Raw genomic sequence first — 22,667 nt, forward strand, 5'->3', positions numbered from 1 at the left:
ATTCTGCCCCTGTACTCTGTACTGGTTAGACCACACCTTGAGTCCTGTGTTCAGTTCTGGGCCCCCCAGTTTAGGAAGGACACTGAGATGCTTGAGCGTGTCCAGAGAAGGGCGACGAGGCTGGTGAGAGGCCTTGAGCACAAGCCCTATGAGGAGAGGCTGAGGGAGCTGGGATTGTTTAGCCTGGAGAAGAGGAGGCTCAGGGGTGACCTTATTGCTGTCTACAACTACCTGAGGGGTGGTTGTGGCCAGGAGGAGGTTGCTGTCTTCTCTCAGGTGGCCAGCACCAGAACAAGAGGACACAGCCTTAGGCTGCACCAGGGGAGATTTAGGCTCGAGGTGAGGAGAAAGTTCTTCACTGAGAGAGTCATTGGACACTGGAATGGGCTGCCCGGGGAGGTGGTGGAGTCGCCGTCCCTGGGGCTGTTCAAGGCAAGGTTGGACGTGGCACTTGGTGCCATGGTCTAGCCTTGAGCTCTGTGGTAAAGGGTTGGACTTGATGATCTGTGAGGTCTCTTCCAACCCTGTGATACTGTGATACTGTGATCTCATCTGCTCTGACTTTAGGTGAGAGAACGGTTTGTTTATCTGAACTGAAAATGGACAAACAGGGAACACAACTAAGAGTTCAGGTCTGCATTGTTTCTAGATGATGTAGCATCTTGGCACTGGCCAGGTGTATGCTTGGCTGATGAAAAGAATGAGCATGCCTCCCATTTTTTTCCTTCACACTCAGCTATGACAATTAATTACAGATATATGGTCTGCGATGACCGTAGCTATTCATCAGTCAGAGGGGTCATCAACAGAGCCAAGTAGCCACTTGTGCACCATGTCTTTGAGCTGTTTCCTGGAAACTTTCATCAGAGGAACTAGGACCTGCTGAAATACATACAGTGAGAATCTTTCCTGAGCTTGATTAAGTGGGAGTGTTTCAGTTTCTCAAGTCCATTGAATAACCCTGAGAATTGTAGGAAAGTTTTTGCCTTTGCAGCTTGAGCTTTTATCTGATGCAGCCACAGGCCTAAATCTTTGTTTGCCCTAGAACAGCAGTCATTCAAAATCACTCACTGTACAAAAACCTTTTCATGTAGACGCATCCTTTTACCAGTGACGTTCACTCAGCATTTTAATGGCCTCTTAAATGCAGACGTTTTTCTATTGGCAACATGAGGCTTCATACAAGGGAAGGAATGCAACCTCTCAGGAAAGAATGTGGCATCAGCTCCCAGGCTGTCCTGGGGTATAAAGAAGCTATGGAGTGTAATGTTCATATCCAGCAGCTTGACTTATCTTCAAATGCTAAAACATGTCCTAGAAAGGCATTTGCAGTATTATTAACAGTGATCAGCTCACAGATGCTAGATTTACACAAGGACATAATAACCCTGAGGAATTCTGAAACATCTGGCAAATAAGATCAGGAATGCAATTTTGGCTGATTTTGACGCATCCACTGAGATGTAGTCCCTCTGCTTGCAAGGTTTGTTGTATGTCTGGGACAACTACAGCTACCTCATAGTGCCCATCATTGGGCACTGAGTGGTGGTGTTAGATCACCAGGACCTCAGATATCTCTTGCTGCATCCCTGTGCACTTAAATTGTTTCATAGCATCACAGCAATGCCAATAACCATCAGGCAGCTGCTCCCATGCACTAAGGGATGAAATTCAAAATTATTTGATTTTAAAGACTGCAGGTGATCATGTTAAAAGGTGACAACAACATGTTATACAGATTCACTCTTCTAACGGTATGTGTATCTGACCCCACAATTAGATTTTGGGTGGAGAAGTAACCCAAAGTTAAAACAAGAGTTTTCCATGAGCTAGTTTCTTTAACAGTTTGGAGAAAGTGCAGCATTACTGCCTTCAGCCTCTGGCCAAGATCAGTAAAGTAAAGGAGGTGGTGTCTTTCTTTCCTTTTCCACCCATGGCTGATGCAGGCCTGAAATATTAGGATTTCATTTACCTCTGTGTGACTGTGTGTATTTGTGTCTGCCTCCTATACCTGCAACACACTGAAAGGATCCTATTTCGCTGCTGTGGTCTATCCACAGTGAACCATCACAGGCTAGGAAATTCTCTTTATCTTCACAGTGGCTTTGGCCACCATGAACTTGGTTTTCTACAGAGACAATATAATCTTAAACTAGCATTTCTTCTACAAAGGCTTGGTGAGAAATGGAAAGAAAAATTATGCATATGGCCCAGTACCAATGTGCAGCCTAGCTGCTGTCTGAAGAACAAGCACTGCTTCAGACAGTGCTGAAGACAGGACACAGTGACAGAGCTGCATGAACACAGGACTTCGGTCACTGGGAACTAGTTGAATCAGTGGAAATCCAAACTGGATCTCAATCTGAACAACCTTAGCCATGTTAGTGCTTCGGTATATGCACACAAGCCCACAGAGGCTGTGGGATCTCTGTCCTGTAAGATTTTCTGAATACATATGGCTGAAGGCCTGAACAACCTGATCCAATCACAGTCAGCCCTTCTTTGAGCAGGAGGTTAGTGACTGGATGTCCCTTCAAAGTGAAATTATTCTATTGCTCTCTGACTGTCTTCTTATGCAGATGATGATGACTGGCTTAGAAACTGAGTTAAATCTTTCTCCAAAACAGTTCCATATATACATAGATGTGATGTCACCCTGCAAAGCTTTAAGATAGCAGTTTACTATCTTTATCAATCTGTGGATACGAAACTACTTCCAGCAGTAGTCCAGACCCTAAGAGCAGCTTTAAATCTCTTCAGAGAAAGATTCTTTTATTTAGTTAGCTTCCACAGATTCTCTATTAGTAGGCCACAGATGCCTACGTGTCCATATGCCACAGTGAAAATTCTTGTTTTGATGTTTCTAATGAGAACAACGTTGGATCAGACTGCGCTTTGATTATTTTGCAAAACCATCCTCTCTAAAGAAATACATTTGTGCTTAGTAGTCTGTGCTGTCTTTGGCTGTCTCCTCTTTCCATGCACAGACTCCCCTTGAATAAATAACCCATACAGCAAAGAACACGGTATTCCATTGTGCTAGTTAGAAGCAAGCTGGAATGTTTTGGTAAAAGAACTAGATAACGGGCAGTGAAATGAAAACAATTGATGTCAACTTTGCTCACAGTCATGCTGAGAACTCTGGGAAGAAGAAGTAAACTTTCTCCATTTTGTCTTCTTCTTCTGCCTTTGCCTTCAGACCTGGTCACATCTCATTAACCTTGCTCCTACTAACCTTGCTCCTTAACCTCTTGGCTGCACCTCTCTTCTTCCTGAGAACTGGGGTAAGGTTGAGAGGGCCGGGGGAGGTGTTGGGGTGGTTTGAAAGCCCCTCCTGGGGACTCAGGTTTCTGGGAGGGGAGTTGTGCTTTTGTATTGTTTATCCTTTGTATATTTCTGTATATAATTGTATATAACTGTATATATTGTAAATAGCTGCTTGTAAATTCTGCTAGCTGTAAATAAATTGCTTCATCTATATTCCCAGGGTCCGTCTGAGTTAGCTGGGGCAAATACAAAGTGTGGGGGGGTGGGTAAGAGCCCAAACCATCACATCCATTTTGATGTACAAGAGTGCAGAGATCTTTTCTCTCTTAAAATAATGTGAAATGGGAAAAATAAAATACTTGGCATTATTAAAAAAAACTACACAAAAGTTTTCTCTGAGAAGCTTATCTTCTCTTATAGAGCTGCTGGTTTAGACATGAACACAGACTGTGATATGGGAAAAGTGTACATTCCCGGAGAGAGGAAGACTCAGAAATCTACTTCTCATATAAAAGAACAGAGGCACCATCTTACTTACCTGTTTCCATTTTCCCATCTTGTGCTGCAGGCCCATCAGGGATTACACTCTTCACCTGGAGAAACTCATCTGGCTCATCCCCACCAATGATGGTAAATCCAAATCCCATGTTGCTTTTCTTAAGAGTAGTGCTGAGGAAAGTCCCCTTCAGCTGTGATGCATCACGAGTGAAGAGTGGTTTTTCTACATCGGTCAACACAAGCAAGAAAGACAAAAGTTCTGATCTAGTCACAAGACAGTGGGGAGAGCAGATAACAATATTAACTGAAAGCAGGTGACAGTGTATGAAAACCAAGAACATGAAGAGTGCAGGCATTCCAGGAAAACAAGTTATTTCTGAGTTTTTTATATTAATACAAAGCTTAAAACGTATTTATACATGGCAGATCAGCCATACGTGGAGAGTTCTTTCACATTAGAAGCACATTTAGAAGTGGAGATTGTGCAGCTAAAATAATTACAACAATAAAATGATCTATGAGGTGATTTTAAAACCACTTTCCTAACCTATAAATTCAGCTTTGCTTACAAAGTAAAACATTCTCCATGATTTCCTTCCCAATCACGGTAAGGAAAATATCCCCTGAATATCTTATTCTATTTGTTAACAAAGAGTGCTGAACAACAGGTGGGATTTTCTCTCCAAACAAGTGAGGTTTTGGCATCCACCAAGTGACACACATAACTGTTGTGCAACCCTTGTGTGCCCTCTCCACATGGCCTGGCGTGCAGTGTGGGTGGCAGAGGCACCCCATGTCTCTCTCCCATGCTGTGCTTAGTGAGAAAGAGTGGGAGGAAGGTGCAAAGGTTGTGATTCCAACTGCTCTCGCTACACCTGTGGTGGTGGGGCTGAGCTGGCAGGCAGCAGAGGACATACCGTGCAGCCTGCATGTCCCAGCAGTGTCCCGCTGGCACTGGGACAGGTCATTCATGCTGTGGGACCTCTTGGAGGCAAGGCGCAGCTGGGCGAATTTGGGTCTAGGTAAAGTTGATGAGAAGCTTTCTACTGTTACAAACAAGAACAAGCCTCATTCTCTGGCTGTAACCTGCAGTCAAAATTTACTCATCTCTGCCAGGCTGACCTTACAGCTGCCTTCCAACACCTGAAGGAATCCTAGAGGAAGGCTGGAGAGGGACCTTTCATAAGGGTGTCTAGTGACAGGATGAAGAGGAATGGTTTGAAGCTGAGGGAGAGTAGGTTTAGACTGGATCTTAGGAAGAAATTAGTCAGTAGGAGGGTGGTGAGGCTGGAACAAGTTGCCCAGGGAGGTTACGGATGCCTCCTGCTTGAGGGTGTTCAAGGCCAGGTTGGATAAGGCCTGGTTGAGAGGTATCCTTGCCCATGGCAGGGAGGCTGGAGTAGGTGATCTCTAAGGACCCTTCTAACCTAAGCCATTTCAGGATTCCATTTGCTACCTGTACAGCTCATTTTAAGCACATTAACTTTTGCATTACCAAATGGCTGTATTCTTGTAAACTCCTATAAAATGGTGCTTGAGGTTTTTAACCTAATTGACATTTGCTAGATGAGCTAGTTTAGACACATACCAAACATCAATTAAAACAGTAATTTAGAGAAAGTGCAATTAATTATTTCAGTGTTGCCAACCTTGGGTGCTCAAGACAGAATCGTGCTTTCTCAAGAGCAGAAATGATGATTTTAAAATTTACTTTGGGGCTTTTATTTTGCTTTCTGTTTCTCTGCCTCAAATTTTCTCTTTCCCTGTGCTTCTGAAGGCCAGAGGACTTCAGGTGCCTCCTGAGTTCAACCATGCAGGGAGCTTGGATATGTAAGTGTGCTAGTTTGGAGCAGGCTGGAATGTTTCGGTGAGAGAAAGTAGATAATTGGCTATGAAAGGAAAACATGGTTGTGTCTCTTCTCTCACAGTCTCGCTGAGAAGTATGGGAACAAGAAGTAAACATTAGATAACATTCTCCATTTTGTCTTCTCTCTGCTTTTGGCTTCAGACTCAGCTACATCTCCCTAACCTCACTGCCACTAACCTTGCTCCTTAACCTCTTGGCTGCACCTCTACTCTTTCTCAGGACTGGGGTAAGGTTGAGAGGGGCAGGGGGAGGTGCTGGGGTGGTTGAGAGCCCCTCCTGGGGACTCAGGTTTCTGGGAGGGGAGTTGTGCTTCTGTATTACTTTTCCTTTGTGTATTTCTGTCTATAACTGTATATATTGTAAATATCTGCTTGTATATTGTGCTGGCTGTAAATAAATAGCTTCATTCATATTCCCAGAGCCCGTCTGAGTTAGCTGGGGCATTTTCTTAAAGTGGGGGGGGGCAGATAAGATCCAAACCACCACAGTAAGGGAAAAGGATGCTAGGAGATATCATTTTGAGAACTGGCAACACAACTCTCTTATAGCAGACTACGGCAACATCATTGTCACATCAACAGGAGAGCAGGACCTTTAATGTTCACTAAGACAGCTGACACAATACTGTACCTCGGAAACCTTGGGCCTGCATAGGCTTTGTTCCAAGTTCTGCGTTGGGCATGTTATGCTGCTGTAGCTTCCTTTTTGCTTCTAAGACAGGGTTTTCAAATTGTGTTCTTCTATTTATGTGGCTGGAAAAAATTTGGTTTTGATTAAAAAGTGGGTTCAGCTGGGGAAAATGACCATTTTCACAGTAGGATGCTGTATGTGACTTAGGTGTGTGAGGCTAGAGAGTGCAGCCGTTACAGATCCCCAGTGGGCCTGAGCATGTCCCTTACGCTCCACACAACGTTGCAGGGCATGAGCAATGCACAGTCTGCTGCACTGCGTAATGAGCAGCATTGAGAAGTGTCCTGTAACTTCAGCTTGCTGAAGGCTGCTGCAGACAGATGGCTTTGATCTATGAGCCTACGTATGAAACGGCAGTGCTGCTGAAACATGCTGCAATGCCAGTTTTTCATGTCTTTAGCACAAGCATTGTTCTGTGCATGACTCAAAGGATCTGAACCAGTTCTGTGAATTATTATTGATTAGCTGTAAAGTGAAATTACTTAATCACAGAAAAGGGAAAGCCTGGGACACAGAGTGCTTTTATGATCACAGCTTAGAAATCAATCTAACACAGGAAATACACCAAAGATGAGATCTTTGTAATTTCATGGTCTCTATCTACTCAGCTGTACAGAAAAATTGGATGTTGCATAAACTAAGTCAGATGGCAGATTAGAACTGCATGGATACATATATGAACTATGAGGAAAGTTAATATACACATTTTTCCCTGGATGTTTTACATTCCTGCAACAGGTCAGTTAAGTACATCTCTGTCATTACACTACTATTTGTTTAGAACTACCATCTTAATTTCATACTTCCATCTTATCTTTGATTTTAATCATTTAATGTAAAGCATACATTTTAGCAATCCATGAGTGACTCTACAATCCTGTCCTGTCCTATGTTTCACATGTTTTCTGAAGAAGGTAATTCAGTTTACTAGGCTGAATTGAACTCTGCAAGATAGGATCATGGTAGGATCACAACTGAAACTTGTGCTGCAAATGTTGTTGTGGGAAAATAAATACCTATGTACAGAAAGGCAAGTTTTCAAACATGTCACTTCTTATTTCTTCTCACTGAGCTACGAGGCACTGAGTTCTGAAAAATCCAATCCTAATCATGGGCTTTAAGCACTTGGAGAGATGACCTGGGAACTTCTGAAATTCTGAAAACCTAAAAAGGATTGAGTACCTTCAAATTTATATTGAAATGACCTTCTATGCCACATTAAGCACTTTTCAGGTCCCTTGGGATTCAGATCCTACCACTGCTTCAAAGAAATTAAGTGGAATTGCCATTAAGAAGTGAGGCAAATGAAAGGCAGCAAGTCCTGTGAGAGTGCAGTACTCCTGGAAAAGCAGTATTTAATGGCCAGAGCTAATGCAATGAAAATATTGCCAGTCACGTAAAAGAATATTTAATTTAATGAGAGGAAGTAAATGTGATAAACCCTGGAGTTGCTACTATAACTCATTCAGTGCTTGCTAACTTATTCTTGCACTCTAAAATTTGATTAACTGTTTTCTTGTACATTTTAATCCATGCTGCAGCCAGAGAAAGTCCCTTTTGATTATTTCCTTCTTCAGAGGGGTTGTTTAAGATTGTAGGCTTTCCTGTCCTAGACCTCTGTTTTCTAGTTAGGCCATACTGCAATTGTCAGGGTATTCAGCACCTGAATCTATTGCAAACCTAGAAACATATGATGGAAGTGAGACAGACTTCACCAGTTCAAGACAGAGAGAAGGACAATAATCACATGCATTAAAGAGGATAATTATGAACTAGCACGAAGGGGTAATTTCCATGCTACCACCTGTCATGGGTTACATTTCAATACTGTAAAGGAAAGGCTATTTTTGCCATTTGACAAGGCAGTGATGAAGCTACTACAAAAAGTTCTGATCATCCATGACCAAATAAAATCAATCCATAGAAAATATCTGACAGTAAGAGCAGCAAGTTTTCTATGACAGAAAACCACAGTTTTAGCTTTTTTAGTGAAGTAGAATTAATTCTTATAGATAAATGCATTCTATGAATACATTTGGAAGTAAACACTAGAATGTATTAAAGATGTCAGGATTTCAGATCTGAAATCTGTAGGCTGCTTACAAGCAGAAGTGTGAATTATGAAACAGATTTCAATAGCAGGTATGGGGTAAGATATTTAGCTTGGTTTATGTTAGCATTTGATAAGGTTAAAACCAGAGCTGCAACACAATGGATGAAGTGCTTCAGCATGGAGATCATGTTTGGTTTTTTTAGAGGCTCTGAAACACCCTGCCCAGGTCTTCAGCTGCTACCAGAAGAATTTGTTTTCCACAGAATTTGTGTCATATTACACAGATGTAATGGATACCCAAGATCACACTACAGATCTGCATCTAGGACCTTGAACTATGACTTGTGTCACGCTGTAATTGCAGGGCACATCTCAGGGCCATGGGAAGCCTCTTGCAGACCAAAGTTACAATTTGTATGTAGCTCTATGATACAAAAAGGTGAGAGGATGTGTCCATGGCTCAAGGGATATAACTTGTGGTACTGACATCACAGCTAGAATCTGTTATCCACTGCCACTTTCCAGTTTCTAGATGGAATTAAAGTTGTGGTTTAGTCCATTTACACACCAATGTCTTCAGTAATGGCTATCTTGAAATGACGTTTTGTGCTAGTAGATCAAACAGAAAGATCAAACAGCAGAGGTACTTGAAGCACCTCAAGTAGTTGGTGCAAACAGTAATTCTTAGCTCAAATTTATTCCCATATTCTGACTGTTTTACAGTAGTGTGCAGTCTCAAAAGCAAAATGTGAGAATTATAACAAATTCAAATAACTGCATTAAATATTGTGTCCAAGAGGAGTCAAAGAAAAGAAAATTATAGTGTTTATCAGTCAGTAACACTGAGTTTGTGCTTCTAGGATGACAAGACATGAAACACCTTCCTTTTGTTGAATTTTAAGTGCTATGCAGCTTCATGGCTAAAGATTAAAAAAAAAAAGTTGCTACTGATTACCTAAGAAAGAAGTTATTCAGCTAAGTAGTTCCCTTGAAAGGATATTCTGTCCTTTCATCTAGCTACTTCAGCTGCATGCAAAATAGATAATACTAAGCTAGGCCTTAGTAGGACAAGACAATTGTGAGATGTAGAGATGGCAGCAAATAAATGCTTTTGTGGCTAAAATTGATTTTGGTTGTGATCCGAAATTGTATTGATCGTAGCTCAAGATCTCTAATTCAGTAACCATTTCTATCTTCACATTTCTTCCTTTATTTTATTCAATGCATATGAAATTTGAAAGCTTGATACAAAGTCAAGAATACAACTAACTTCTTCTAGTGCCACTGTGGTTGTACAGAAGAATCTTACTGCCTTTTCTTTGCTTTCTATTCTAGGAACCCTGAATTTGCCTCTGCAGAGAAGAAGGGGTGATGGTGATGCTATCCTCTGTTAACTTTCTGTATGTTGAGGACAAGCCCTCAGTTAGGATTTGGTTTGGGGCTGCATTTAGCCATGAAGCTGAAATACCACGTCTTGTGTTACCAGCAGGTATTGTCACCACCACCTAGTCTGCAAGACATAGGTATCACTCTGACATCTCATCAGTGAGCGTGGGCAGGCTGAGTTGTTTTGATGATGGAGTTTCACATTGGATGTGCTTAAGACAACTGAGACACATTCTTAGGAGAATCCTGGGCAGTAATGTCTAGTGTGCAGATTTTAGCTGATGATCAAGATGCTAAGCCCTGACAAAATGGCAGCACATCTAAGAATATGCCTCAGTAGAAGGAGTTTAACCTATCCCCTTTCCCCCTTTTCTTGACTGCTTAACATGTGGGACTTTTTTGGTAGTTTGTGACTAATTTCTGAAATTGTTGCTTACAACCCATCAAAGCAATTCTGAGGATCAGAATAACTAAAAGATGGACATTTTAATGCATATATTGTTAGTGTCCAGCTCCCCTTTACATCACATTTTTCAGTTACTAGGACTTTACAATGACCAAAAATTCTGCAGTAAGTTTTTCTATTTGAGCAGCAACAGAATGTTGTCAGAAACTGTAGGTTGAGGAGGTATATTTTTTTTCCAGAGTGAATACCTGTATGGCTAATTTAGCTTTTCTGTTAAGGAGACTACGTATGGAAATTGAATTCTGTGTTGTAGTTAATCATCCTTAAAAGGGGGAAATAATCTTTTGGCAATTAGAAAGCTGAAAAGACCCAGCACTGCCTAATAACCACACTCTCTCCATAGTCCTGCACAGCTAAGTGCTGCTAGATGTTAGTTTATAAATTAAGAGAAAATTGCATGAAGGTTAACCCATGTATAACAAATCCTGCTCAGTTCTGCCCAACATCTGCACTTTACAAATGAACTTGGACCTGCATAACAAGGCAAATGAAAAATTTTAATAATGCCTCACAACTACATTCATGCATGATAAAGAGAGGAGCTTCTACCTTATTTTCAAACAGAATTTGCAAATCTGTTATGATTGGTCTGTGTTAGCTTCACTAGCAAGACTTTGGAGATTTTTCTCTTTGTTTCTTTATCAGTATTTCCTCTGGTCTCAGAACAGTGAAGCTGCCATGGCTGTGGTCCTTACAAGGTGAACCTGATTCTTTCTGCTTTAGTGATCATCCTTACAAACTTATCATGGGCACTTATTGTAATCAGATTTTATCTAAACTCATCTCTTGAGTATTCATAATAAAAAAGGTGTGATTGTCACTTTTCAGCACGAAAAATCAGATGTAATCTTTGTATCAAACTAAGTAAATCCAGACAGCAAATTAAAGTACAGCTACACATTACTATCTATAAAACTCCTTATGGCCACAATGAGGCCTCAGTTTCAATGCCATCTTGTGAACATCCATTCCTCTTCTACAAACCTCCGAACCTGCAGAAGGTTTGACACATCTTTCCACAAATTTCATTTGTAGTAGGACTAATAAATTTGGTACTAACAGTCTTAAAGTATGTAATTACATAATACATATATAACTGCATAACACCATCCAGGTCTGGTTTACCTGTGGGTGGACATGAAATGGAGACAAACACTTGTTCCTTTTCTGCCACTGCAGTGAAGTGTGAGGCTCACTGTTGCCACAATGCCTTGGGCTATGCTAACAACCCAGCAGGGTCTTAGTAAGCGTTTAACACACAGAAACTGCACACTTGTTACTCACCAGAACACACTTAAAGCCACTGGGGCAGAAGACTTACACCTAGCAGTTGCATGATTGTCCATGCAGAAATCTTCAGCGGGGATGAAGTAGGAAGAGATAGAAGAACTCCAGCCCCTAGCTACTTGGGGGCATCAGAAAAGAGCTCAGGCATAAAGACAGAGGGAATTTAAGGGTGTTTATGTAGGGGCCTTAAAACCACCCCCACCCCCCCCCACCCCGGAATCTAGACTGGCTAAGACGACTTGGGCTGTGCAGCAAAGCAGATGGGTGTGCTTTCACTTGAGAGCAGGGAACAAGTCACAGACAAAGCAACAGAGCAGTTGCTCCTGGATTTGGAGAATGGGACAGAAGGTGTTAGCAAGGGCAATGGATGAACACTGTTTTCATTTGTTTGCTTGCTTTTTTAGGGAGGGCAAGGGGAATGTGCATGGGCATCCACGAACTGTTACAGTGGTAAAGGGAATCTTAATCTTCTAACTCTCCAGAAATCAGATTTTTTTCTGAGACCTCTATCTAGAGAGGTCAGGAAATGTACATGTTAGTAGTAGCATATCCTCCAGTCTGGAAAAGCTGTAGCCCCAGTATTAGTCCAGAGTAATTCTGCAGTTAAAGCTGTGCTATGGATTTGAGACACAAAGGGAACGATGTCATGTACAAACTAAAATTTTCCATTTTGTATGAAACAACTAGAATAAATCTATTGCTTGAGAGCAACAAAGTGAAATTGAGGTTTTAGGCCAAGGGCCATCTTCTCTAAAGATCTCATTTCTTTAATGAAAAGAACTAATGGGCAGATCTTTCTCAAAGCACTGCCTACACAATGAGGGGGAGTAGCTTTCTCCTTCCTCTGCTGTACACTTTGTGCAGAGAGCAGAGTGAGAAGTGACCACACTGAACAGGTCACACAACTTGGAATCTAGATTCATTTTGCCTAAGTCTAATTCACCATGTTAAGCTAAACCCCAGAAAATAATATCCTTTTTTTTTTTGGTAGGAACTGACCAGAACAAGTTCTACCTAGTACAGAAAGCTTTCTGTTGCCCTTTGCACAGAACAAGATTTTTTGTTGTTGTTGATTTTAATGACTAAAGTAATAATTTATATTCTACTATTTTCAGCTGCACCTTTAAGTATATAATAAAACACAACATCCCTAAAATTTTATATGCAGTGTATAAATAAATAACCTGCCTTCTGGTACAAAAAGTGTAAACACCTCATCTGCAGAGAGAAAGGACTACTCAGAAAAAGATCTTGGCTGAGCTAAAATGATTATGCTTTGTTCTGTTAATTAATTCACAAGATTTTTTTCCTCACTGTCTATCCCAACCTTACATAGAAAAGAAAAGATTTCCTTAGTGACTATGATCTTTGTACAAGTATCACCTGAAATGATACCATGAAATCAGACCCTAAAGAAAGAGAATGACTGAGTGCCCGAGTTGCTGATTTGAGACACAGAATGTGTGTGGACACATCAGCTGTACTGATGACTGAGAATTCCTGGTATACCTTCAATTTAACATGACAAGTAATTGTACCTATGCCTTGCCAAGCTAAGCACTGCAGAGGATACTGGTATTAGGTTATGACATATTCACAGCAACTTAATATTGAACTTGGGAACTTACTCAACATAATAAGTGCCATAAATGGGATCATCAATTTTCTCCCAGCCATATGGAAGCTCTGAAAAACAAAGAGTTATCTCTCTCAGTAAATGCAGTACAAAATGCTAAGATTCCTAGTAACAAGGATCTCTGCTGGGTGTTGAAGGAAATAATTTGATAGAGCCACCAAAGGAAATGCCAACTCTTCAACACGTACCACGGCAGCCACGAGTAGTAGTAACTTGAAAATTGGCATGCAAACACAGGTCTCAGTCTTTAAAAAACACATTTTTGTTGAACTACTTCATTGTTCCAACAGCTGTGCCAGCCATCAACTGCAGCACATCTTGTATTACATCACCATCAGAGGAAGTGAGGGCATTCTGCTTTCTCAAATAGGTGCATGAAAAGAACTATTTTGCTTTTTGAGCTTTTTCCTTTCCTAGGAATCCTGTAGAAGTTGGCCTTGGAGTCACAAAGAGAGTTTGCCTTCTGCCATGTAAGTACAGTAAGCATACCTAAAGGCTCTTGAGAAATTTGTACTGATTGTCTTAACTGCAATGGCAATTCCACAGCCTCCAAAGGCATCCTACTCCAAAGCTTAGTTCTATATCAGGGACACTGGAGTACAGAGTAGTGTACAGAAACACAAACCAAACTAAGGTATTATAGCATCTTCTGGCCTTAAAACTAGTTACATCTTGCAGAAACAGAGATGGAATTGTTAATACCTAAAACATTCAGGTGAAAGTCAAATATGTTAATTCAGTGACCCTGAAAACCAGCCTGTGTTCATGTGCAAGGAACTGTCTCCTATTCATCCAAGTGCATTCATAAATACATGCTTTATTATCAATTACACTGCACACTTGAAAAATTGTTATGCTGTCAACAGAACTCCATCTTGTGTTTAAAAAGCATCAGAAGATGTGACAAGTATTTTGGTTAGCATGAACAGAGCAAAAACCTCAGTAGCACCTGTAATGACTTAGAAGGAGGAGACTCACAAAAGGATGGGCATTTCCATCAAACACAACTATTAATTTCTGTGCAGTTAAAGAGTGTGGTGCAACATACACAGAGCAGTACTAAGATTCTATGAGGATATTTGACTCTGGAATTCTTGGTTTCAGATGTTTTTTCACTTTTCAAACTCAGCTGTGCTCTTAAATAACTTTTTGGAGACCACACGAGTACCAAGCTAGAAAAACCAGAACTCATGTAGATCATACTGGACTAAGTCACTGAAGTGGTCATGAAGAAGTACTCCTGGATGTTCTTTCTGCTTATGTGAACAGTCAATTACTGGTCTGCTGTAAAAAGCAAACAGGAAAGTAAAGCCTGACTGGGAAGAGCAAAATCAAAGAGTTAAAAAGCAATGCTAAGGAATTGCTTCATCTCTGCTTGTTAATCCTCCTTTAAATGCATCTGCAATATCTTTTCCTTTCTTGAGTGAACCTGCTCAGACTGCTGCAGTCTTCATGTTACTTTCACTTCAGAGCATGTCTCTGCTCAGTCCTTTCCAATCCTGCAATGAAGGATACAACCCTCTCACAAAGACTAGCAGAGCTCCACAAATGTGTAAGGGCATCTTTAGTGTGGATTGCTCAATTTTTCCTTTTATTCTTAGACCGTTCTTAGCTTTGAAATATTAACAAATTGTTTTGGTGTGGGCTATTTTGTTACTGTCACTTCGCAGGAGAAAATGTAACATAATATATTAAAGCAGGTCACAGAATCAGAGTAGCTTTGTGGCAGTACATCCAAAATCCCTTCCCCCTTCCCAAAGACAGGATGTGGGGTAGTAAAGAAGCTGGGATAGAGGATGCCAGGGGAAACAGCTACTTCCTACCAGGGCTGTGGTGGATTGATGCACTTGAGCCCTTCCTTCCTCCACTACCACCCCCACATGCCCCCCATGCTGTATCGAGTCTGGACATGTTTAGGCAGAGGACTTATGTTTATCTGTTCTTGGCCTTTTGTTTGGCTTTTGGGACAAGCTTTCTGTTGACATACATCAAAATTAGTGTGGCTTTGGTTAAAACAGGTAGGCTGCAGAGCTAGGAGCTCTTCTCTCTTGGGTCTTTGCCCCCACACATGTGGAATAAAACAGCTGTAGCAGTTCAAGAGGATGACATAGAGGAATTCCCACAATCAGCAAACAGCATTGTGAGTATCTGATATTTCCTCAAGTCTCTGGCAAGTTCCTTCCTTTTGTTAGTGGGACAATATTACTGCTTTGGGATTTATCTTTCCAAATACAATTATCAAACTATCTGTAACCATTCCTATTGTGAAAGGAATTCTCAAATGAATTTCCAAACCTTTATAACCTTTATATTAAGTTATGTGGGAGGGGGAGCCACATTAATAAATAATTAATATCTTATTATTAGTTCCTCACTTTTTAATAAATAATTAATGTCTTATTATTAGTTTCTCTCTTTATTCCCCCTTTAGTCATAACAAGCTGATATTGTAAAGGACCTCTGCAGATTGTCTAGTTTAACCCCTTTATACAAAGCAGGGTCACCTGTACTAGGTTGCTCAGGACCATCTTCAGTTAGCTTTTGAATACCTCCAAGGTCATATCTCTCTGGGCTTCTTCCTCAAGTGCTTGATCAGTCACTGAGTGATGAAGCTTTTTGTTTTGTTTAAGCAGAATTTCAAGGAAGATGGAACCAGGCTCTTTTTATTGGTGACCAATGACAAGACAGTGGTAGAGTTTACAAACTAAAACACAGGCATCTTCCTTTGGTTATTTATTTAGACTGACAAACCCCCCTGAGTCTTCTCTTCTCCTGTCTGAACAGTCCCAACTGCCTCAGACTTTCCTTATGGGAGAGGTGCTGTGCTACCTTAACCATTTTAGTGGCCTTTCAGTTTATTTTTGCCTGTTATGTCCCTGTCTCACTTGTACTGGGGAGAAAAGAACTGGATGCATAACTCCATTTTTGTCTCACCAATGGTGAGAAGAGGGGAAGTATCATCTCCTTTGTTCTACTGTCAACATCCCACCAATTGTTGGCCTGATTTGTTGCATGGGCACATCACCAGTGCATTGTAAAGTTATGAAGCATTAGAAAGCCCTGGCCTGGCTCCTTCCCACCATGCAGAGAACTTCAGTAAAATCTCTAGGAGGTTGACTCTACAACAGATTCCACAGAGTCCTGTATAGCCTAAGACAAGACTGTGGAATGTATTCCACAACTATTCAAAAAGAAAGCAGCTGATGCACAAATCCTGTATTGCCTCTACAGTAAGTTTCATTCCCAATGCATGCATAATAAATAGGGCAATCATTTTCTATGAAAAAAAAATGCATTTGCCTAACCCTATGATACCAAATAAATAACAAGTATTAGTTTAAATACTATAGAGACATTTTATTTTCATGTAACCTTGCAAAGCTTTCTTCCTCTAATTAACTTCACGTTGCTTTCCTATCTTGCCATCAAAAATTAACACTCCCTAAGAGAAAAGTGAGGCAGGTATTGGTAGAATTTGTACACACTTAAAAATACAGACAAACACACAGAGAGATGTGTGCAAAGTCTCTTCCCCAAAGTGATGGAGTTTCTTCCAACTATGAAATTAAAGCAAGAAAGTCAATGTTTTGCCCACATTTAAAAGTAGGTACCTTTCTGTAAATATATACTTTAAAGCGTGTAGATGCAAAGGACATATTTATTTTATGTCTTTATGCAAACTTGAAAGAATCTGAATGTTTGCTATCAACCTGTTTCCCTATTTTTTCCTGAAGTAATGATCCACAACTCTATTTATGAACTGGCACAACTTTTGAGAATGGCAAAGTCCATTTTCTAGTGTAAAAGTCTGTAAAAATTTAATGAATTGGACATATTATGGAGAACCCACTTTTAAATGCATGAATTGTACCACTGATTAGCCAACATCATAAAATAGTAATGGATTCAGAAGAAAGGAAATAAAATTACCTTTGCATGCAGTAATAGATATAAACTCAGTGCAAGGCTATGCTCTAATTTAGTTTTCCCATTTGAGATGCACCCTGTAAGCAATATTTATTTAAGATTCTGCATTGACCAGTAAAATGGAATTGCTACAGCACAAACCCTAAACCCCCTACTCCCCCTGAAAGTATGGCAGAGAAGATTAGTGGAGTGGAGTTTACAACCAAGCTTCTGTTAGAAGATTCTTCTGTTCTCAGGAGCACTGTGATTACTTTTCATTACATTAGATAGTGGTACTTCTTCCATTTTTCACTATTGAAATGAAAGATTGCAGGACAGAAATGTTTTTGTGCTTCATAAATTAGGAAGCTAAGCATTTGTTAAAACAGTGGTGAGAGCAATACAGATTCTCTTTTTTATTTCACTATGAGAGTGAGCAGTAAACAGAAAACAGAATTGTTACAAAGCACTGATGAAGGAAACTACTGCTGGCCACCATGATTTGAATTGGGAAAGGAAGCTTATAAATTGTAGCAATCTCTGATATTCACTCGATAGCACCAGCATGCTAGTTCATGTATAATTTCTGCAACCAAATGTCTCATGGTTACTATGTTATGTATGAAGTCTCAATTTTCACTACCTCAGCACTTCTATCATCCATGCCTTCCAACTCTATTGACTCTAGGAGGATTTCTCTGTATAGAAGGAAAATAACAGAAGTATTCTAGCCCCTGGTTTTGGTCTTCGATATCTAACATTGTATTCTCACAGATCCCCTCCTATCATCTAGTGGAGGGCTTCTTCAAGAACATTTGTAAGATCACCATTTAAAAATCAGTAATTGTGCAGCATTTTTCCAATGCTGATACCATGAGTGGATGGAAAGGTGCTGGACAGTTGTACAGCATGCTTCGGTTTCCACATTTCCTGCTTTATTCCCTACCAGAGAAGCAGCATCTGCCTAACACTGCAGCAGTCATCCAAATCAAAAGATCAATAAGGTAAAGGTGATACTGAGATACTTTGCTTAGTATGCATCTCAGTAAGCTCTGAAATGCAGAACAAGCTGGGTTTCCAAAAGTTAAATGCCCAATAGATGCTGTGATCTTTTCAAAGAAAGAAAAAAGAAAAGAAAGAGTGGAAAGGCTAATATGAATTCAAGCAGGTCACTTTAATAATCAATGGTAGTGCTTTCTCATCACAGGCTGCTTATGCTCATGCTTCAGATGCTCCTATTCTGCCTTCTGAAAGCTGTTGTGTTTTGATGTTACCATTTAACCTTTTCTGGGGATGGAGGAAGGAGCACATTTTGGATCTCAGTGTGCCAAGATGAAAAAGCACATTACCAAACCCAAAGATGATATTTTTTTCCTGAAGTTTATGGGGTACTGTGTTAATGAGAGCCATGAAACCTCTCAAGGTTTCAGAACAGCAGACAGCATTGTGTCACTGCCCTTCTGACAGGATGGAAAGAAAGATGATAGCACACTTCTGGAATTGGCTGCAACCAAAATTTCTGTATAGTAAAAAAGAATATAGTGTGAGAAACAATAAGAAACTATAATATTTGCTGTTATTGAAATTGCTGTCAATAAGGATGTGGAAGTCAGCATGAGCCTGGTTCACCTGCCTTGTTAACATCCATCACCTGTCAGGAATCCTTTTCTAGTCTCTGTATGAGGCTACTCAGAAAAATGCTGTATCTTTCCACTCAACAGCCTGTGTTTGTTTTATGTCTTGCTTTCTCTATTCTCTTTTATTTCCCTGTTTCAAATTCAATTTCTCAAGTTGGTTACCTACTACAGAGGGTACCCAAAGAGTTGGGTTAAGTTACAAAATGCCATGCAGCTGCATGATCCAGTGCAGTCACACACAGCATTGAAAGTGGAATTGTTCACTGCCTCAGTGAAAGTAACAACAAAGGTGGGACCTACAACACAACCTCCACAGCAAACCCAAATTCATTCTTCCTATCTTGAGAGACCTTGAAAACTTAGGAAATGCACCAACTCCAAGCCAAGCCATGTGAAGTTCAATTTCAGCCAAACTTGTGTTCTCCAACTGCCATTCTCATACCAGAAGATTTCACAAAGTCCTGAGTGTTTATGTTCTGTCTGTAGCCACAAACTGCTCATGTACAATTCATTCTCATGATGACACTATGCATAATTTATTCTTGCACGATGGAAACAAACGTCTAAGAAACAGACACAGCTGATAAATGCATCTTCCTCCTTCTGTGCAGCTTAATGTGACATGCAACTACCTGACTTGTGCAGAATGTAGACTGCTGAGTGTTACTATCAATTCAAGATTTTCTCCCAATATTACCAAAAGTAGGAGTATTTTTAACACTGAGTGTACTTGGTTCTGTGCAACGTCTAACGAATCAGAGAATCAGAAAACAGGTTGGGTTGGAAAGGACCTCCAAAGGTCATCAAGTCCAACCCCACCCTGCAATCAGCAGGGGCATCTTTCATTAGAGCTGGTTGCTTGTCAAGCTTCACTTTGAGTATCTCCAGGGATGGGGCCTCAAGTAACTTCCTGGACAACCCGTTCCAGTGTTCCACCACCCTCATGATGCAGAACTTGTTCCTAAAATCCAAATCTAAACTACTCCTCTCTAATTTCAAAGCGTTGTCTCTCGTCCTATCACTATAGGTCTTTGGAAGCAGTCCCTCTGTAGCCTTCTTGTAGGCCCCCGTCAGGTGCCGGAAGGCCACTGTTAGGTCTCCCTGAAGTCTTCTTCAAGTTGAACCACTGAGCTTCTCACCCACCAGCACCCCCAAGTCCTTTTCTGCAGGGCTGCTCTCAATCTCATCATTCTCCAGTCTGGACTGATATCTAGGATTGCCCTGACCTAGGTGCTGGACCTTAATGAATCACATGAGACTCTCCTCAGATGACCTCTCCAGGTCCCTCTGGCTAACACCCATCCTGTCCTTCAGATTTATCAACCCATCAATGATTAATGAAGACTTGCATTAATACAGAGTAAAAGTACCAAGTGAATTACTGAGTTTTAACTATATATAAAAAAAAAAAGAGTTCATAAAGGGCTTGTTAGCTATTAATTCAACTAAAAATGAGAAAGGAAAAAAAGGCAATTAAAAATAAATTAGAGGAAAATACCTTATATGTCAAGAATGCAATTAGGTTATTGTAGGCAGTGCCTGAGGTGGTTTCCTTAATAAAGCCTTAATAAAGAACTCAGCTCTCGACAGTCTAGTAGGCAATAGCTGAAGGCAATCAGAGCACACTTCATGCATCTTTTTAAGAGAAAGCTTAGAGTTTCCATTAAAAGATTCCAAATAAACTACAAAGAGCTGTTTTCCATGTATTTAGCAATAACAGATGTAAGAAGAGCAGAAATACTACCTGGAATAATACTAAAACTTAATTTTTTTTCCCATTAAATCTTGTTATCTTTTAGTCTTGTTCTCTGTCCTCATGACTATGTTTGTCCTTGGTACTTGATTTGCATCACAGAACGCTTGGGCAGAGAGAAGCTTAAACAAGGTCCTTGTTGAAGTCTCAGTTCCCACTGAATTGACCAGTGCTATGCTAGGGAAGTAAAGACCTCTAAGAAACACAGAAAGATCTCTCTTTTTTTTTTTTTTTTGCTTACAAGTTAGGGGATTGAATATGAATGCTTCTAGGCTTCCATAGAAATATTAAACAGCCACAGGCCTTAACTTCCAGGAATAGTTTAAGTCAACTTCTTAATTGTGTGCTAATTACACATTATCTCATTTTTAATATAACAAAAGGTACATCTAAACAGAGACACTGACACTTTCATTTGCACAGCTTCTAGCTTTAAACTAGTTAAGGTGTGCAGTTGTCCTGGAAGTCCTGTGTACCCCTAAATTCCTCTCTCTCCGTGGCTTGAATGGGAGGGGGAAAGCCGCCTGTTTCCCCCCCCTCGCCTGCCCCGCAGGTGTGAAGGGGGTGAGCAAAGGGGTCCTGCCCGCATGAGGAGTGCCCCATGCAGTGCCCGTGCTGGGATCGAGCCGGGATTGGCTGTGCCTTTTCGCGCCTAAGGTGTGGTAACTCTGCCCTTTGTCTAGTGAGGGTATAAACTGGGGGGCTTCCCGCCTTTGGGGGTCCCCGCCTTGGACTTGGTTACTGCCTGGACGTTCGTGTCTGCCTGAGACTCCCCCCACCTCACTCGCCTAAGGTGAATACAGAAAGCTTCAAAAGGATTGCTTCCCCATGGACACCTTTGTAAGAGCTGAAAACCTCTTAACTACTCTCCGACAGCTTCTGCAGGAGAACGAGAGAGACAAACCTCACCAGGAAGCCAGCCTGATCGTGAGTTATTTTGGCTCAACTTTATTAGTAAGAAACCCGCTATTAATTAATAGCTAAAGCCTTTTCCAACTTCTGACTTCCAAAAGAGTCAGATTATTGATGGTATCCCTGTAGACAATTCTCATGCGACTGAATCTGCTAATGAAACTAAATTAATCTTTGTATATATAGTTTTGGGGGCAGGTTTTTGGGAAAATAAAATAACTATTTTTGTATAAAATTCCCGACTCGGCCACACATTAATTCCTGCCTCCACAACAGCAGTGCCAGCAGTAAAGTCACTTCAGTATGAATCTCAGTGTTCCAATAGTTTTCTTCAATGCACACAGAGGAGCTGAGATGTCCCTGCTGGCTGGTTCAAAGGTCAGAGACGCACACAAAAGGAGCTGCCACCAGCACACTTGTTTTACTAGCAAAAAAGCAGCCTCAAGTACATTATCTCTGTGCTGCATTATGAATTTGTATTCCTGAAGTTCAACTGATTTGCTATATGTTACATACAGCTCCAGTGCAGACGATTCTGCCTTTGAAACTGATTTGATTAACAGAGCTTGCCTTTTTTTTTTTAATGCTCATGCTCGTTTCTTTAAGCTTTGAAGAAAACAGACTGAAAAGAAACATTCTTTTTGATCTTTTGGATGTTCAAATCTTTCAGTGCTTGTACCTCATTACTGACTGTATCAATTCAGCCCTGTTACAAACCAGTGTTTTCTACCCAATAACTGCCTGATCTCCTGAAGTTAGGCTTTTCTTGTATTTGCTTTTCCATCTCTTAATTTATTTATATTATTTCCTTTGCTCTTAAATGTTTAACAACATACCCTATGAATTTATGGAGTTACTGAATTTACTGTTATATAACCTAAACCTTTCAGTTTGGCTACTGACCTAAAAAGACCTATAAAAGCACGTAGCTGCTAACAGAGCAGGCTAGACCTCATGGGAGGTAGCTAGGTACCATTATTAGTATCTCAAATGATGTATAAGCTCCATTGTGAGCTAGCTGTTCACCTCTTCTGGTGTTACAAAACCCACCTATTATTCTGTAACAAACCCAAATGATACATTTGAATGCTTTACTAAAGGGGAAACAGGATTATTTAGTCACAAGGCAAGTGCCTCTGCCCTGCCCATCTTGGTGGTCCTGTGTTGAACTAGGTCCCATGTATCAATCCAGTTTATCGTGGATTAGGAGGTCTCAAAACGTGGTGCAGCATTAGAGATGTGGTCTAATGAGCTGGCTCTCAACCTGTGCTGTTGCAAGATTTTCTCCCTGCCCAGGTGCAGAACTTTG

At 40.7% G+C, this 22,667-nt stretch overlaps 1 protein-coding gene across 1 annotated transcript in view; it reads right to left on the reverse strand.

The window, feature by feature from the left end:
- Positions 1-22,667, reverse strand: part of MAGI2 (membrane associated guanylate kinase, WW and PDZ domain containing 2) — a 760,890-nt gene that overhangs the window by 153,531 nt on the left and 584,692 nt on the right. The window contains 4 exon segments of the mRNA XM_064142561.1: positions 3,806-3,988; positions 4,683-4,811; positions 6,263-6,384; positions 13,143-13,200. Coding sequence (XP_063998631.1) covers positions 3,806-3,988; positions 4,683-4,811; positions 6,263-6,384; positions 13,143-13,200 — 492 coding nt within the window.

The sequence above is a fragment of the Pogoniulus pusillus genome, chromosome 4 (genome assembly GCF_015220805.1).
Source record: "Pogoniulus pusillus isolate bPogPus1 chromosome 4, bPogPus1.pri, whole genome shotgun sequence".
NCBI lineage: Eukaryota > Metazoa > Chordata > Aves > Piciformes > Lybiidae > Pogoniulus > Pogoniulus pusillus.